The 18,506-nt window shown below is 40.5% G+C and overlaps 1 protein-coding gene across 1 annotated transcript; it reads right to left on the bottom strand.

Moving 5' to 3' along the window:
• Nucleotides 1-7,147: 7,147 nt before the first annotated feature.
• LOC148828465 (uncharacterized) lies at nucleotides 7,148-10,098 on the bottom strand. Its single transcript, XM_088926036.1, has 3 exons — nucleotides 9,867-10,098; nucleotides 8,063-9,428; nucleotides 7,148-7,409 (listed from the first exon to the last, which is right to left on the bottom strand). Exons 1-3 carry the CDS (start codon nucleotides 10,096-10,098, stop codon nucleotides 7,148-7,150), a joined length of 1,860 nt encoding a protein of 619 aa, XP_088782162.1.
• Between the last annotated feature and the right edge of the window lie 8,408 nt (nucleotides 10,099-18,506).

Genomic DNA, 18,506 nt, shown 5'->3' on the forward strand with positions numbered 1-18,506 from the left:
CAAGCTTTCGGCTGCTGTCATTCCTCGTGAAATGGAGTTTTTAATGAAAGTTCGGGAGGAATGAAGGTAGCTGAGCTCATTCGACACAGCTGCTACAATTCTCACTAATTCTGTATTATTAATAATATATCGAACATCACCCTCTCCTCTTCCTCGTTTGTTTTCTGCATCCCTCCTTCACCCCCTCTCCACCTTTGCAACTACCCAATTGGTCGCATGGGGGTCCTGTCCTCCCCGTCCAACGGCCAGCAGGTTGGCCCTCAGCCAAGCGGGTTACGCCAAATCTCCACATCCCAATAAACGATTCTAATTTCTCCCAAGCTTTTGGCTGCTGTCATTCCTCGTGAACTAAGATTCATCAGGTTGCTTGACCATACAATTATAAGTGGATTAGTTCTGTTGGGGTAAATGGCTCATGTGCTATTTAATTATTTTAGAAAATATTATACAATTACAAAAGAATTCAGTTTTCCTCTTCATCATGTAGTGTGTAGGCCTGATTTCTCAGAATTCAGGAAATAGTAGGAATGATTGTGAAGACAGTAAAGGATTGCTATTATTTTCTTTGCTATGTTTGTACAGTACGTGAATGAATCAACATAAATCAACAGCTTTATATTCAGATTTGAACTGAAGCAAAGCCTATCAATACCATCATCCAGAATAGCTGCAGTAACTGTAATTTTAATTAAATGGAAGAATGTGGTAAACTCCCATATTCCCTTTATTGTACAAACATAGCGCTTGTCACCTACACCATTAAATACTTGGTACAGAGTATAAAACGCACATCTTTCTAATTGCAATACAATCCACAATAAACATTTTTGTTTCCTGTTTACATTTTATCTGAACAATACTTGAACAAAAAAAGTTTGTAGTGGGCTTGATGACTCATTAAGAAATTCTGTTTCAAATTTGTCTTCTTTTTTGGGTATGAATTTAATAAAATCATCAGAAAATGAAAAGCGCCTTCTTTTTAAAAATAAATCGCCACACAGCTGCATTCAAAGCAGAAGAATGGGTTTTAGGTTGTAGAAAAGATTACATCAAACAGAAAATAATTTTCCACATATACACAGTGACACCCTCTTCTTTTCAAAACCACATTTCCCCTGGACTAGATGGATGTGTTTTTTTGCACAGTGCTGTTGAAATAAGCCTTTTTTGCTTTCACTGTTAAACCTTCCTTCTGGATGTCAATGCCAGCCAATGACTTTGATCAGTCAGTTTTTTTGATGTGGCATACTGAAGTGTGTAAATTGAGTAGATTGTGTTGAATGCTTCCACATTCAGTTGTGTTGGTCAAATTTTAATCCACACACTGGGATTAGAGGTTACAGTTATGTCAGTATGCCTGGAGCCAACTTTGTGTTTTCATTGGATGTCTTAGCCTGACAGAATGCCCTGGGAAACCTTAAAAGAATTGTTCTTGAGAGATATAGGAGATTACTTTTTTCAGTTTTGTTGCTTTAGTCTGAATACATAAATAAACTGTACATTTTAAGGATAAAGAATATTTTACAACAAAATAAGCAAAATTTAAACATGAGTGTAAAATAGCAGGACAACATACTACAGTAAATATGTTGTCTTTGATAAGAACAAGATTTGATAAGGCATCAGAAGTAAACTAATAAGGAAGTGGATTTTCAAAGACTCAAGCCATTTCCTCAGTTGCTTCCCTCCTTTCATTGTCACCTGAAATGTTTGCACATTTATATATACTTTATAGGTGCTGATGGGAGTGTGCACTGCATTATGTCATTTGTCAGCTTGTAATTTTATTCTATTCCTCAAGGATAATAATTCTAAATAAGATATTAGTATGTATTAGCTGCTAATCTGCACCCACATTTCAAAACTTCCCATATGCTCTTCCTCTGCTCCCTACGTGGTTTCATGGTTTCATGTTTAAAAGAAATGGACAATCATTTAATAGCTTAAGAGTTTTACGGTTGTCTAGCATCAGTTCAAGCTTTGAAAGCTGTCCACAGCCATTTCACAGAAAGAAGAATATACAGTGCAGCATAAGTAATATTCATATGAAAATATTGTAATATTATATAGCATACTGTAGCTGAAAACAGTAGTTTGTAGAAGACTCTAGGGAGGCTTTAATCCAGCAGACAAAGACATTACAATAAGAACCTCAGGATGGTAACAAATCAGAGGAGGCTATTTGGCATATCTAGTTCTTTTGAGCAAAGACATGGCTTGGCAGCTTGTTACATACTACCACAACCCTTGAATGTAAAGATATATACGTACACTACAGTGTTTAAAATCGATGTGGATACCACTTGTCAGAACATCATACACTATTTTTGAAACTTGTGGTAGAGTGGTGTCCATTGACAAGACATTTTCAGGGGATTGTTAATGTACTGTAACACTTTAAAGGGGGTAAGATTTGTTAATATTGCAACTAGAATTGGTAAAACAAATTTTGAATCACCACACTCCTTTTGTTTTAGAGTGGTTATTTTCAGTAACATGCATTTTCTGAACAGCTAAAATAAAGATTTGCTCTGTGCACAGAATGTGCAATGTGATACCAATCAAGAGAATTGCAGAGAACAAAGGATATTCCAATTCGTTGTATTTTTTTCAACACAGAACACAGTTTCAGCAAGTGACTTGTAGCTACACTCATCTGTTGACTTCCCAACAATACTGTATGAAATTAATGTTACATTTAATAATATAAATAGCTGATGCAATGTTAACTTGTACACTTGGAAAAGCACACACAGTTAGCAACTGAATAATAAAAATGCATCAACTCACCCAGCCACTGAAACAGAAAAGGCAAAACAAAAAAGACTAAGTGTTATCTTTCAGATTAGGTGTTTAAATGTTGACATACTGTATGGGAATCTTCTGCCTTGTTAACGGTTACTGCAAGGGCTGTGGTTTACAATCAGATGAAAAACAAAGGAAAGGTTCAATGCTTGTAAAATAAAGTCATACTTTCCTCTTTGTGATTAGGTGAAGGGCAAAGCCCATTTCATTATCAAAATTACTGCATATGCAAAACCTGGCTGTAACGACTGTAGTCTCTCCCCCCTTAAGGGCACTCCGGCCCTTTCACTTTGGACTTGATTTTGTGCACCTGTCTCCTGTTCCCCGTCCACCTTAAAAGCCAGGCGCTGACGTTAATCCCGGCTCTGCATCTGATCTCCATATGGTGCGAGTCCGGGACCTGGTCCCGTTAAGGTTTTAATCTCTGTTCCCGGTTCCTGTTTTTATCTAGTTTGTTTTTGGATGGACCTCCCGGTTTTGGACTTCTCCTTTCGTGTTTGGATTTCCCATTTGGATTATTACTGGACTGTTTGCCCCGTACTCACCCCCCTGAACACCAGCGCACCAAGGAGACGCCCCCCAGTTTTGATACCCGTTTCCTGCATGGCTTTTTCCCCAGTGTTTCTTCACTATTCCGAATTGTGTCGTCCGCATAGGGTCCAGAAAGAACTGTTCGTTAAACTGGCAAGGTGAGACGATTCTAAAATCTGGTGTCTAAAATCTGGTTTCAGGTTTACTGACAAAAATGTCAAAGAAGCAACCAACCCCAGCATTTGTTGAATTTGCTCGGGAGAAAAAAATATTATTTGATTGCTTATTAGGAATTAATTTGATCAGAATATTTCAGGAATTGTTTGTCTTGGCATCTAGCAACACATTAGAATGAACATAAACTGACTTAACTTAGTGAGGTGGTAGTTTTGGCAGACATGTTTTGACTAATAAAAATGTTTTTACTGCAGCCGTTGTGGTGCGCTCTGGTGAGCTGTCATTGACATACAGTATGTTGCGAAAAATTTGGTTGCTGTTGCAAAGCCCAGAAACCCTAAAATTAAAGTACTTATTTCTTTTGTTGATGGGGAGGACAGGTATGATTTTATCGTAAGAAACAAGACTAGGTTATTTTAGAATGTAGAGCACTATAAGAAAAGAAACAGTAAATAGTGTTGGACTTCTGCAAAAATTCAGGTCTCTATAAATGACTTCTGAATTGTATAGCTCAGTGTCCCCTGAGATTGTGGTGGGCTACGAACTATTCATTATAGGTGGATTCGTATGCTGGATAATCCTGAGATACAGATCCCAGTTAAAATCTTAAGAGACAAATGAGGCACAGTGTTTTGCCTTTTTTTTTTACACTTCATGTGGCATGTCTGTATTAGTGTGGGGTACTATGAACTACTTGCCAGTGACTTTACAGAATGTATTTTTGAAATCAGATTTGGTGACCACATGCATTGCTGAGGCTGTATGTTCTGGAGTGCCTGTGCCTGGTGTTACTTTTAGTCAAGAAAATTATTTGGCTGGGGATAAGGTGTTGGGTGTTTTGTTAGGTGAGTCTTCTGATATGGTGAAGGAGAATTTTCCTGCTGTTTCCCTATTTGTGTTATGATGCATGCACCAGCAAAGACGGTTTTAGTACAATGAACAATGTGTTATTGGCAGACTCTTTTCTTGCTAGTCCTGATTGTGGTCTGTCTGTTTCTTCTACTGATTTTTTTGAAGGATGTACAGTAACTGCTAATCCTGTAGTAGTGGTTGGAGTTACAGCCTTTAATAAAGACTTTTTTACTGCTGCGTTGTCACCAAACGAGCTGTCTGAATATGCAGCTCATTACCTTTTAGACAGAGGTGTGTTGATGTATAAATGGCCATCTTCAAATACAGCCCCTACTGATGACCTAACAATAGAAAAGCACAAGGCTTAAGTAGGTCTGGAAGTAGAGGTGTGTTAACAAGTGAGGTGTTCAGATTGGATAGAGGGATAGACCGGCGGTGTTTGCAGAGATTGCCTCCACCTGGTGCTTAATTGGGGTGAGGCCGTTTGTGAGGAGGGTTCCGATTAGTGGCAGATGTAACATTTACTGTACCTCGGTTGGATGCAGTTGTGTCCGTCCTGTTAGTGCAAAAATAGAAGTTGTAATTTGTTATCCTGGTCCCACTACTTGTTATGAGTTACTGTACGATGCTTTCTAGGTATGATTGGCTATTATAAAGCGTTTTGTTAAAATGTTGCTTCTCCACTTACTGATCTCATGAGCCCTAAAAGACAGTTTGAATGGACTGCTACCTGTCAAACTATCTTTGAGACAGTGCTCCAATTTTTTAATCACTCTTTTAAAGTTTTTGTACAGTAAATGCTAGGGACATTGGGGCTGGGGTTCTTCTTATTCAAGAAGATGGAGATGGTGTAGAAAACCCTGTTTGTTATTACTAAAGAAATACTTCTTGTCAGAGTAATTATTCTACAATTGAGAAGAAGACTCTAGCTGTGATCCTCACTCAAGCTCCAGTCTAATAGAGGTTTACACAGATCATAGAAATTGTTTAGTGTTTCTCCATCGCACTGTTAACAGCAATCAATGATTTATGTGGTGGAGCTTAATTTTGCCAGAATTCAATTTGGAGATCAGGCACATTCATGGATGTGATAATGTTTTAGCAGATGCTCTTTCCCAGGTATGATGTATAATAATTCTGTTGTGGAACAAGTGAAGGTTTATTCTATGTTGAAAAGAGAAAAAAGGAAACGCAATGTTTTTGCAGTGGAGCCTTCTTCAGGTCAGCTGAAACGTTGTTTCCTTTCTTGTCTTTTCAGCATGGAATAAACCTTAATTTGTTCCTTTGCAGCCTATGCATCTGATGCAGCTACCTACTGTACTTGAAATAATAATGTTGTGGTGTATTATTTTTGTACACTTTTATTTCATATTCTGTGTAGATATTTACAGTATGTATACCACTGAGGAGGTGGTTCATGTAATAATTATGGTGTTTAATTTAAACTGGTATGATTTTGTTAAGGTTTTTTTGTTGGTTTTTTTTGTGTGTGGTCAGCTTGGGACCTGCTGTTTAACGGTAGGGGTGTTACGCCTATTGGCATTTTTTGTTGTGTGGACGGGCATGTTTTTTCTCTTCTACATTGTCTGTTCAGGCTGCTTAGAATTTGGTGGGGATTGACAGTATTGGCTGATACATTGTCGTTGTTGATTAGATGAACCCAATTTAAAAGGACAGTCAACCTCTTTGAGAAGAGCATTTACTGGACAATATGTATACTGTAGTAGACGGGATTAGATGTTTTTCTGTTCTCATGTTGGTTTCTTTTAAAGTGAGAGATGTTGGGTTTTTTTTCTTCATTTTGTGTCTTCACCCTTCCCTTTTGTATAGTTTTATTTCTGAGTTTAAAACAAACTCTTCAACTTATCTGGCACGTGTGGATTACATTAGTTATGTTGCATCTCTTATTTCCCCTAGACTTTAGTTATTTCAGAAAATAGGTAATTCACCCCCATTTGATCATGTTTAATTCACATAATTACGGAGTCGGTAACAAATGTTTGTTTAGATGTATTCACATTCTTACTGTATCTGAGGTTGGTGTCTAACTGCTGTGTCGTTTACAACAGAAGCTTTAGAGACTATTAAAATTAAATCATAATTGTTTGATGCATGTACTTTTCAATCAGTTTAACTTTAATAGATCCAATTGAATAACAAGCTGCACCTTTCTAATATAGTGATTTCACGAAGAATGATGGCAGCCGAAAGCTTGGGAGAAATTAGAATCATTTATTGAGATGTGGAGATTTGGCGTAACCCGCTTGGCTGAGGGCCGACCTCCCGGCCGTTGGACGGGGAGGATAGGACCCCCATGCAACCAATGGGGTAGCTGCAAAGGTGGAGAGGGGGTGGAGGAGGGATGCAGAAAACGAACGAGGAAGAAGAGAGGGTGACGTTTGATATATATGGAGACCGGTTGCTTACGTCAGGATTAGTGAGAATAGCAGCAGCTGTGTCGAATGAGCTCGGCTTCTTTCATTCCTCCCGAACTTTCATTAAAAACTCCATTTCACGAGGAATGACGGCAGCTGAAGGCTTGGGAGAAATTAGAATCATTTATTGAGATGTGGAGATTTGGCGTAACCCGCTTGGCTGAAGGCTGACCTCCCGGCCGTTGGACGGGGAGGATAGGACCCCCCAAAAGAACCAAGCAGGACCCCCAGTCACCAGTGCAGAAAAACAAAAACAAAAACCAAATGATTATTAAACTAATTCAGCCCAGGAGAGAAAGTGCCTGCTTGAGGGTACCGGGGTTAGTTTTGATGTATGCATGATAAGCCTAGGAGGACCAACGGCCGAGTTGCTTGATGAGATACTGGGGTATGCCTTGGTGAGCGGCAGAGGACGCGGCCCCTGATCTGAAGGAGTGCCCGGAGAATTGTTCAGGGGGGTATCCGGCGGTTAGAAGGATGTCGTAGAGGTGAGAGAGGAACCAGTTGCGGGTCATGATACGGCCCTTCTCGTTTACGAACAGAGGGTCAGTAGGCAAAGCTCCGGCAGAGGTGCGAAGATGTGCGTAATAGGATAGAGGCTCGTATGGGCTTACGTATGAACAGAGTTTGAAATAATAGATGAGAGTGCCGGACCCGAGTTGGTCGGTTTTGCTTTTCTTGAGATAGAAGGTCAGTGTATCGGAAGATAAGATGGAGATGTCGGATAAGCAGGGTTGAGAAGAAGGATCGAAGGATGTGAAAGCAGCGGTAATTTCAGAGCATCTTAGAAAGCCAAAGAAGGCTAACAAGAATAAAGATTCGAGAGTGCGATCGACCCAGGGTGAGTGGTAACCCGACCTGAGAACGTAGATGCAGGATTCGAGGATGTCCGAGGTAAGTGGTGTGCGTTGGTTCGGAAGTGGTTTTTCAAGCCGCTGAAAACCATTAAGCAGGAGACTAATTTGAGGGTGGATAAGGGAGGGACAGGTCGTGCCAAAAAGGAGTTTATGGAACAAGTGGATGCCGCACAGGTATACTTTGGTGGTGGATGCTCGTACCTTGAGTGAGTTTCTACAATAGCAAACGAAGGATGATACGGTGAGAATATCAAAAGAAGGGAATTTTATGTTCGTGGAGAGGTGGAAGGATTGGAAGCCCTTCCAGGCAGTCCAGTAAGAGTTGAGAGTTCGAGTGGCAATCCCTAAGAGGATAGTTTGCTGGGCCAGCTGGACGTAGTGATGGAAAGGATGATTCAGAGGAACGTGAGTTCCGAATAGGGAGGTACTGTGCATGGGTTCGGTCTTGCATCTGGTGCCAAGTTCCTGAATTTCTGAAATTGAAAGCGAGAGAGAGAGTCAGCTATCTCATTAAGGTGACCTGGAATGTGAGCAGCTACGAGGACGAATTGATGTGTGAGAGAAATCCATTTAAGGCAGCAGAGAAATTTCATGATAGATCGGGATGAAGACCTTCCTTTGTTGATTATATGGACTACTGCATAGTTGTCCGAATGGATAAGGACGGATTTTTGTTTCCAATTCTGGCCCCAAAGAGAAGCTGCAATGACAATTGGAAATATTTCGAACAAGGCCGATGACTGGTCGGCGAGAGGGATCAAAGAGAATTCAGGAGGCCAAGGGGCCGCAAACCACTGGCCTTTGTAATAGCCTCCAAAACCGACTGAGGGGGCTGCGTCTGTGAAAAGTTGGATATCCTCGGCATCGGAGAGGAGGTCATCGTAGAAGAGAGATATGCCATTCCAGTTGGCCAAGAAAAGCTGCCAAAGCCTGAGCTCGGATTTGCAGTCGGCTGAAAGGCTTACGTGGTGGTAAAGAGAGGGCACGGAAGAGGCGAGGTTGAGAAGGTAGGAGATGAATGACCATCCTTGAGGAATGATATGCATAGCGTAATTGAAGTGGCCAAGCAGAGAGAGAAGTTCCCTCTTTGTGCAAGATTTGGCGGAAGAATAGGTAGAGATATACGTCTGGATCCTGTCGATCTTGTCGCGAGGCAGGGAGGTGGAGAAATTGATGGAATTGAGGGTGATCCCGAGGAATTGGATTATATGAGAGGGGCCGGTTGTTTTGTCCGTGGCGGGAGGTACCCCTAGTTTCCCGAAAATGGAAGTAAGTGTGGAAGAGGCTGTTGCGGGTGGAGCGTGAGGAAAATCTATGGTAAGGAAATCGTCGAGAAGGTGGACGAGAAAAGGAAGCTTATAGTTATTCAAGAGGATCCAGCAGAGAGCTTCGGCTAAGGTATCGAACATTTTTGGGCTACTCCTGCATCCGAAAGTAAGGCGGACTGTGAAGAAGAACTTGTTCCGCCAATGAACTCCAAAGAAGTGCCAGAAGTCTGGGTCGAGAGGCATAACTTTAAAGGCACTGGAGATGTTGGCCTTAGCGAGCCAGGCACCCGGACCTGCGATTTTGATGAGAGAAATGGCATGGTCGATTGTGGCTATACCGATGGGATTGATGCGGTATGCGGGGAATGGGGGAGAGTCAAGTGGGCCGATCATGAAACCGTTCTCGACTTCAGATGCTAACAAGGAATCAACGGACTGGGGATCGGCGGTGGCAGATTGCAAATTTTTGCAAAAGACGGGGGAGGAAGGAAGTGTGCACAGGCCTGGTGAGAATCCGAAGGAAAGGCCGTCGAGTAAGATGTGGGTAGAAGAGGGGTAGGGGTGACGGAGCAGTTCGGAAGCAAGAGCGGGGATATCGATTGGGATAGACAGAAAAGCCAGTAGTCATTTGGGAACGCTGGAGGTGGAGCGAGTATGGAAAGGCCGACGGGGGCAGGCAGAGCAAGCGTGAGCTTCGACGCAGAAGCTGCAAATGTGGAGGAAGCGACAAAGGGAAGAGGTGCATGTCGAGGAATTGAAGTTGTTGCAAATTTGTTGACCTCTGATCATCACGATGGGGCGACCGCAAACGTCTCTGGACCGGGAAGGTTTGAAGAAGACCTGGCGGGAGAATTGATGCTGAGGGGGAGAAGGGGCAGAGTCGGGGTTGAGCTTGCGGACTGTATTTGGGCAAAGATTTGATGAATGTGTCCAAGAGGAACAGAAGTCGCAGGAAAGAGCTCTGATGCCAGCGAAAGTGCGGCAGTTAAGCTCAATGTTGAGGGCTCCCCAGTAGGTGCGCTGGTTCCATTGGAGTAGGCGGGCAGCAGCCTTGGCCGAGAACTGCTTGTGGTAGTCGTAGAACAGGGAGCCCTCAAAACGGACAGATAGATCGAGGATGATGTGCATGTAATCGTCAAGTTCCTTACGACGTTCAGGAAAGGCGGAGCACATGATGTCGCGAAAAACGCTGAAAGCCAAGCAGAAGTCGGAAATTCGAAGGACTGAAGCAGAGTGAGGGTCAGAAGATTTGAGAGTAACAGAAATCGAGCCGCAGTCGACTGTTCTGGAATCGGAGTTGTAAGTGGAGGAAGAGAGAAGGTGAGCTAGATTGACGTCCGCACCTCGTAGAATTTGCTGCCGGAGTGAAAAGGGAATGGGAGGAGGACTAAACTTTAGTGCATTAGGAGGAGCTGGGAGAGGAACGGCTGTTCGGAGAGAAAAGTCCTTAGTAAAGGGGAGATTGGAATCCAGGGCCGAAGGCATGGGATGACTGATGCCGTGTTGGACTCCAGGGATGGGAGAAGATGAGGAGGGAAGAAGAGCGGAAAGCAGATTGTGGTAGGAGGGGTTTGACGGATCTGGGGCCTGAAGCTCATTGGACATGGAAGCCGAAGACTGTTGAGGAGGAATTGAAGCAGGGGCGAAGGCTGCGTGAAGGACTGAGGAGGCTGCCGAGTCGTCTTGGAAGCCAGGGGGTGGGGGAAGGTAAGAGCCGTCTGCTGGCTGAGCTGGGGGTCGTTTACTGGATGGCCTTTGGGCCGTGGAGACAGCAGCAGGGGCCGAAAGAAAAGAAACCGGGGCCGAAGGCACCAAGCTGGCGGAGCTTGAGCTGTGTTGGACGCCGGAGGTAGAGACAGAAGACAGTGCAGAAATTAGATTAAGCAGAGAAGGGGGTTGGGGAGGGGCGTGAGCCTGGGGCCTTAGACTCGGCAGCAAGGAGTTTAGGGAAGGAGGCTGGGTGGAAGAGGCTAGGTGCGGTTGTTCAGCAGAGGAATTGATTGGTTGGGGAAGAGACACAGACGAGGATATATAAGGACAAGACAAGACAGAAGACGCGACAGGCAGAGGCGTGGACGGCCTCGGGGTCCTCACGTTGGGATGAGTGGCGGTGGCACGGGTGATGTCATCGGAGGGCGCCGGGGGAAGCTGTGTAGCTGATGTTTCCTTTGTGTAGACTGCGGGTAAGTACAGGGAAAACGGAGCTTTTTTGGAAGCGTTTCTTTTAAAACGGACTCCATGTTTTCGAAGTATCCTCTGGAGGCTTGCTACGGTCCAGTTGGAAATCGCGAGAGATGATCCAGGAGAAGGGGGCGGCTGGGACATCCTCGAGATAAGCGGGGGTTATTTGGAGACTTTGCCGTGGAGGGACGGGAAGGCTGGGTTTGTGATGAGAGAGGGACTACGACGGCGGAACGCAGTCTTCGGCGAGGAGTTGAATCTTGTGAGGACTGGCTGGGAGATGAGCGGCGCTGATGTGGCACGGCGGGTGAAGGAGGTGATGAGACGGAGGTGAGGGGAGCGGGGGGGGAAGACTGGACGAGAGGGGTAGGAGAGTCTCCTGTGCTGCAGAAAAGGTCTTCATCGGAGCAGCGAATTTGCAGATCCATGAGAAGGGAGCATGGATTTGAGCTAGGCGAAAACGAACCATGCAGAAAATGAACGAGGAAGAGGAGAGGGTGACGTTTGATATATATGGAGACCTGTTGCTTACGTCAGAATTAGTGAGAATAGCAGCAGCTGTGTCGAATGAGCTTGGCTGCTTTCATTCCTCCCGAACTTTCATTAAAAACTCCATATAAAGTCTTTGAAAGGGGACAAAAAGGTCAAAATCCTTAGATTGTTCAGCCTGCAGCAGTGCATTTTGAAGGTCTGCTGGGAAATGCAGGTTTCTAAAGTAAGGGAAAGAAAAAATATAGCACAACACCTACATTAAACTGACATAAAATGGCACTAAATAATTAATGGAGAAATATTTATTTTGATATTTTAGCAGTGCCAAATAAATGTCTTAAATCCTGCTGCTCGTAAGTCTGTTTGATTATGACAGAACACATACAGTGCATTTCACTGCTGATTGCATTGGGTCCAGTACAAGTGATGACAGTCAGGATTTCCTTGAAACCTCACTGTAGGTAATATGCTTCTAATTAATCTTGCAGATTTTTACTCATATTTAGGAAAGTTAGAGCAACATACAGCACATTTCATTTAATCTTTTCAGGGCTTGTGGAATCATTTTCCCTTTCAGCAGTGAACCTGCTCTCAGTGTGTGGGTAGCAGTTTGCCGTTACTAAGGGTCTCTACTGGCTTTATACCTGTGTTGTTGTTTTTTTTTTAAGAAATCTCCAACCTGGAGGAAATCCTAGCATATATACAGAATTTTTTAATAAAGTGACGAGTTTGTGGGTTTGTGTTAGGCTGCTATGGAAACTGACAGTATTGCTAGGATTCTGTTCAGAGAAATGAACAGTGGATTAACTGACCAGCCAATAAGTAATACATTGTCAACTGAAATGTGCAGAATAATTAAATGGATACAATAAGCCTCTCTGTTCTTCTGCATTTCTCACAGAGAATACTAATCACCAAAAAGCAGGTATCAAATATATTTTCTGCACACTTTCAGACTTAACTTTGCAGCCAGTTTATTTTTCTTGTTGGTCTCTGGAGTCTTGCTCACCCCTTTGTGATAGATGAATCACATGCCTTCTCTTTTTGCACACGTTTCCAGTTTTGACTCGGAACCTTTATCCACGACTGCATGCAATGAAAAGCCTGTGATGCCCTCTGTGAATATCAGTATAAAGTTATTGCTTTCTGGCATTAGATTGCAGTAAATTGTTCCACTGATGTTGAAAACCTTGTAGCCTTGCAAGAAGTTAGTCAGTTCTTTCTAACACAATTAAATTACTTGTTTAACTAATCAAAGAATTAGATATTTACTTGTCTTCGGTGAATAATAACAATATGTTGAGTGAAACCCTGTGGATTGTGACTCTCCAGTACCAGGGTTGAAAAACTTCTGGATATCAACCATTACACTTCTCCCATCACCTGTTGATACCAATGTGCACCTGTTTTGTGTGTTTGTGTACAGAGAGGCTCACTCTTTGTTTCCCCTGGAGAGACAGCGTGGGGGATCTCTTGTAATACACTAGCTGCTCGAGCCATTTGAGCTATCTTGATACAGCAGTAACAAAACCTGAACCCTTCAATAAATGTGGTCTGTAAATACTGATATGCACATTACCAGAGGGAATTTTATACTGAAGACCATTAGAATCTTTTTCTTCTGTGAAATGTCACTTTCAACAGCCAGTTGTGGGTGGAACACACAACTCATTAGCACTCCTCTGGTCTGAATTGTTTAAATTAAGAACTGCAACTTCACTAGTATCATGTTATTAATTAGTCTGACATTAAGATGCTACCTTTATTTCTTCATAATATCACTATATCACAAAATGTCAGTTTAATTAGGACAAACTCAATGTTACAAGCAAATGTCTTTTTCTAACCTAAAAAGCAAAAAATAAAATTTGATCTGATTGGAGGAGTGTTGCAATAATTAGTAATTGCAAACAAGATGTAAAGGACAATACAATAAAGCTATAAATCTGTTTACAGTTTAAATATTAATATTTTATTTTGTAACATAAGAAATATTTTTTTCCTTTTTGGGGAAAAAAGTACTGTATAGTATTCATCATGAGAAAAGCTTTCTGAACAATCACATACAGTATGTAAGATCAACAGTTAATTCTGGCTTTTGTAGGCAATAAAGAGAATTAATAAGCATGCAATTATAAAAATAAATTAGAATGTAAATCGCCTCTTTAGGAACATTGTTTTAGAGACACAGCAGAACCAGTTTTGGCTCTACCAGTTTTAAAATGTTTAGTGTTTTGTTTCACTTTTTCTCTCATACTCTTCCAATATTCTAAGGAGAAAAAAATATATAACATTTATAATCACTTAAAAATGTACACTAGGTTGTAGAGATATAATCACTTTGGTGTCCTTTCTTGTATTTTTCTATTCTTATATAGAGAACAATGTTTATATTATTTAATCAAATGAAATGCTGCTTATTTTTACATTTAGCATAAAAATATGAATGATCCAATCATTTCATGCAATCAAAATTGATTTTTAAATCTGCTTACTACTACAAATTCTTGTTTGGGTGCATAAAATGATTATATTGAACAGAAAAGTCAAGAATTACTTTCAAGAAAATTGCTCATGAAGACCTGTATGAAGATTTTTTTTTGCTGCTCCTTCCTCAGTGTCTCCCAATCACCACTGAGCAGATGATGCTTAGAAACTGTAAATGTGGAAAAAAATGAAAAGGATCTGAAATAAGTCTTTATTGGGAAAACATTCCAGTATTGACTGTGGTCAAAGACCAGCAGTGTCTTTTTAAAAAGAAGGGGATTAAAAATTTCATTTCCTTGAAAGATAGCCAGCAATTTCATAAAACTGATAGGATTTTGTTTTTGTTGCAGCTTAAGGTATATATGTACTGTATAGTATCAACAACATTGGCCATTCTTTCGGATTATAATGGAAAGTTCAATAGAGTGCAAACTTCAATTTATCTGCCACTACACTCTAGCATGAAGAGCTTACTATAGTCTACACAATCTCATAAGGTAAAATTGTTCTTCTGATACAGTAATACTTAAGAGTATTGGAGACTGAACAGTAAAACTATTGTACATAGAAAATGTTCTGAAACAACCACTTATTCCTTCCAGGTAAAATTATACTTTTTTTTTTTACAGATTGCTGTACACTGAGGTTGAGGGAAGGGCTACAATGACATCTTAAGAGATGCAACAGTCAGATTTGTCCCACAACCTTAGGCATCATTGAGGATTTAGTGATGTCTCATATGGTGTTCTAAATCCTTCTAAATTAATTTCAGAATGACTGAGCTGAAGTTAATGACCACAGACTCTGAAAATAAATGATCCTGATGTTTTAAGAGGCTCACTAAACACTCAGGGCATTGGAAATAAAAATAGATGGTGTTTTCAGACTATTCCATTAACCGTGTGCAATTGCTCTTTTCTGTGATTGAACACTGTATATTAAAGTCACAATCTTTTTTTATGGAAAATGTCTAGCACATTTGCAACAGTACCAACACAGCAGATTGGTAAAGGTAAAACATACTGTTAAACAGTTACTTAGATGTAAAGCATCAATACAATTAAGCTTATCAAGAGAGTTCACAGGAACAAATCCTGTGCTGCTGTAGTGGGAGAGTAAGTAAGGATAAACATGCTCCTTGAAGCCCACAGAACCATTAATCTTTAAACTCCACAACACCTAACAGGAACATTGGTGTTAATTGGAAAAGAGAGACACAAGGATAGACTGGAAAAGCCCAAACCATGCGACTTATGCTCTGCCATTTCTGAGTGAAATCTCAGTTATAGTGGGTTAGTAATATGTCACAGGTTCCAACTCACAATGCCTGGATTATAGATCTTAATTGGCAGAAACAAGTGTCTTTAGTAGTTGAGCTACCCCGGAGTCTCATATTAGGCAATTTTACATAATATTTTAAAATAATCTGAAATGAAAAAGCATACCAGAATTCCAGAATAAACTGTATTTTAAATTCAAGGCTCATCAAGAGAATGACTATATTAACCTTAGTCTAGCAACTCTCCCCTGACAAATACAAGTAAAACAATGGACACCCTGGACAGGACACCAGTGTATCACAGAGCACACATACCGTAGACACAGAAACTTGCGCACACTTACACCAGGACCAATTTTCCCAGTTGCTAATTAACCCACCAGTACATCTTTGGACTGTTGGAGGAAACTGAAGCACTCACTCACCCTGTTATACAAATAAACACAATGTGCACATTCCAACTTGTAAATTCTATATACAAGGCCTTGTGGCCATCAATGTGGCATCTCTAGTGGCAATAATATTTCCACTATACCTACAAGGCACTCTGTCACAGCACACACTATGGGGTCTTTTTCACATTATTTAGCTTGCTTTAGTGTGTTAAACCCTGCAAACTGAAGAAGGATTTACAGCCCATTACAAGAGGTACAGGTAATAGTGGGTCAAAATGCAAGAAAGCATATTCAATATTGTAACAAAACAAGTAAAGAGCATGCAGTAAAGATGGCATGTGTTTTTGTTGTCTGTCCAGTAGAATGTGGACACATTCTATTTTCCCATGCTACTTACAATACAATAATAATTATATTAAGTACTGTCTTTCCTTCAGTGGGTAGCAAAATATTACTGTACAGCTGTTGGCTGTGTGATGACCATTGTCCTAACCAGAAGGTGCCATCTATACACTACGAAGACTTAATTAAAAAAATTGTAACACTGAATTATGTCTAGTAACTCTGCAAGTTGAACACTGGAAGAGACCATGGATGGTGCTTATATTGTGTTATTAACACTGTTTTCATTCTGTCTAGATAATTCACTCTATACTTACACTAACAACCTCTACTGCTATTTTTGGTATTCACCAGTAAGGTTTTCAAATATGGTTTCAGTTCTGTTTAAACACCTTTTAAAACACACAACACGTGTTTCTCCAACACAGCATTGCAAAGAATAACCAGGCAGAAAATATAAAAATAATAAATATTTATTTATATTAAGTTACATACACAGTACACACACTCAATGATTCAACTACTACTATGTGTAGATTATTTACAGTACTGTAAGCATCACAGTCCTACCTTCTAAAGACATGGGAACAGTTCTCTGACAGCAGAAACTAAAATACTGTATAAGGAAAATAGAGAACCACTTTCTTATCTAATACAAGATCCTGTTCAACACTAAAGTTCTCTCTAAAACATGCTAAACAAAAGGGAACCTATTTCCCTATTCAAAATGAGAGATAAATCATTCCAAAAATGTAAAACAGTCCCTTTCTAAAGGTCTAATGTCGGTCTCTTTTGGTGCCTCATATATGCAGTCAGTGAGGGAGGAAATTTTCCCCCAGCACTTTTTAATTCCCCTCTCACTTCTGTTTCTCCTCCTAAATAAAGAAAAATACAATCATTTAGCCTTGTATACTGTATAGCTTCACATGTTCCCCTAAAGGGAAGAAATGTGTTTTTTTTATTTCTACTTTTCAGTGTAAAATTAACTTCTATTTGCTCTATATCAGTGATTATGCACCTGAATCACTTTATCTGATTAAGTTCATTAATTGTTAACAAGGGAGCTTTCACAGATATTTTATTTTTATCTTTATTTTTTTAAAGATATTTTATCGTGTATTTTTTATTTTGTTTTTGGAATTGAGTTAATTTTTTATGACTTTGCTCTGTGCAATAGCCTTTCCAATCTAACTAATCTAAACTAACAGTTTATCTAATCCATAACTCATTCTTTTATATTGTGTTTTTGTTCCTATTTTAATGGTATGAATAAATATGGAAGGCTTTGTATATATAATGTATGAGACATGATACAAATTCAATTGTGGAACTGCATCTGTGTCGGCTGCAATGGAATGAGTAAATTTCCACACAGAAAACTAGAAAGGAAAAACGTTTTAGCTGTTAAGCCTTCAGGTATGTCACTTATGATATACAGTCCAAACATTGTTTGATATTTGCATGACACTGAAAGAGAACTGAAGAGAATTAGTGTATGTGATAGGGACAATTGGAAGATTTGGAGTAGTATTGTATGTACTGTACTTCATTGCCTTATAGACTGTCGTGGAATTTTATCGAAGAAGAGCCAGGAGAGGTACAGATGCAGCCATTCAAAATGCGCGGTAAAAACCCGCGGTACAGTAACCTACCCACAAGCCACCGCAGGGCACCGGAGGGCACCGCGGTAAGTGATTGGCTGGCCAAAATGACCGACAGGGGCACTCGTGGTGCATTGGTTGGTAGTGCAAAGATTTAATCATTTAATGTCTTTACTGTGCACATTTTAATCCGCTTAGTTTTGAATATTTATATGGATTTTACCACTAAAGGGAAATTTTAGTAGCTGAGCATAAAAAGAAGAGGAGCATAACGCATCTGAAGGTCATAAACGATATTAATTTAGGAACATAAACATTACTGTATGTATGTAAACTGTACTGTGTATGGCTGGTCTTGGTAGTTTAAAGAAAAAATACACACCAGTCTTCCATTTCTCCCTAAACATTTTAAGCATGAAAGTTTTATGAAACGGTACCCAAATATGCGATTGCTGTATAGAATGAATTTTAATTTAAAAAAATTATTTAACACGAACATTAAGCTGTTTACATCTTCCCCCTGAGAACAGTCACCCGTTGCTACCCAATGCAGAAACACAGCCACTAACTAGCAAAGAGAGGACATTAGCTACCCAATATGATAAAGAAATAAATGATTATTTTGTTTATTTCTTTTGCACATTTATTTGAACATTTCCATCGATTGTACAAGCACTTGGAAACTGTCCAATCCCTAGTTCATCAGGCATTTTACCGGTCTGGCGCCGGTCTGTGTCTTCCAGGATATAATGCCAGCGAACTCTTGTTTTTATGTCCACTATAACAGACAATCTCCTTTGCTTT

The sequence above is a fragment of the Atractosteus spatula genome, chromosome 9, assembly GCF_055471065.1.
Source record: "Atractosteus spatula isolate fAtrSpa1 chromosome 9, fAtrSpa1.hap1, whole genome shotgun sequence".
NCBI classification, from domain to species: domain Eukaryota; kingdom Metazoa; phylum Chordata; class Actinopteri; order Semionotiformes; family Lepisosteidae; genus Atractosteus; species Atractosteus spatula.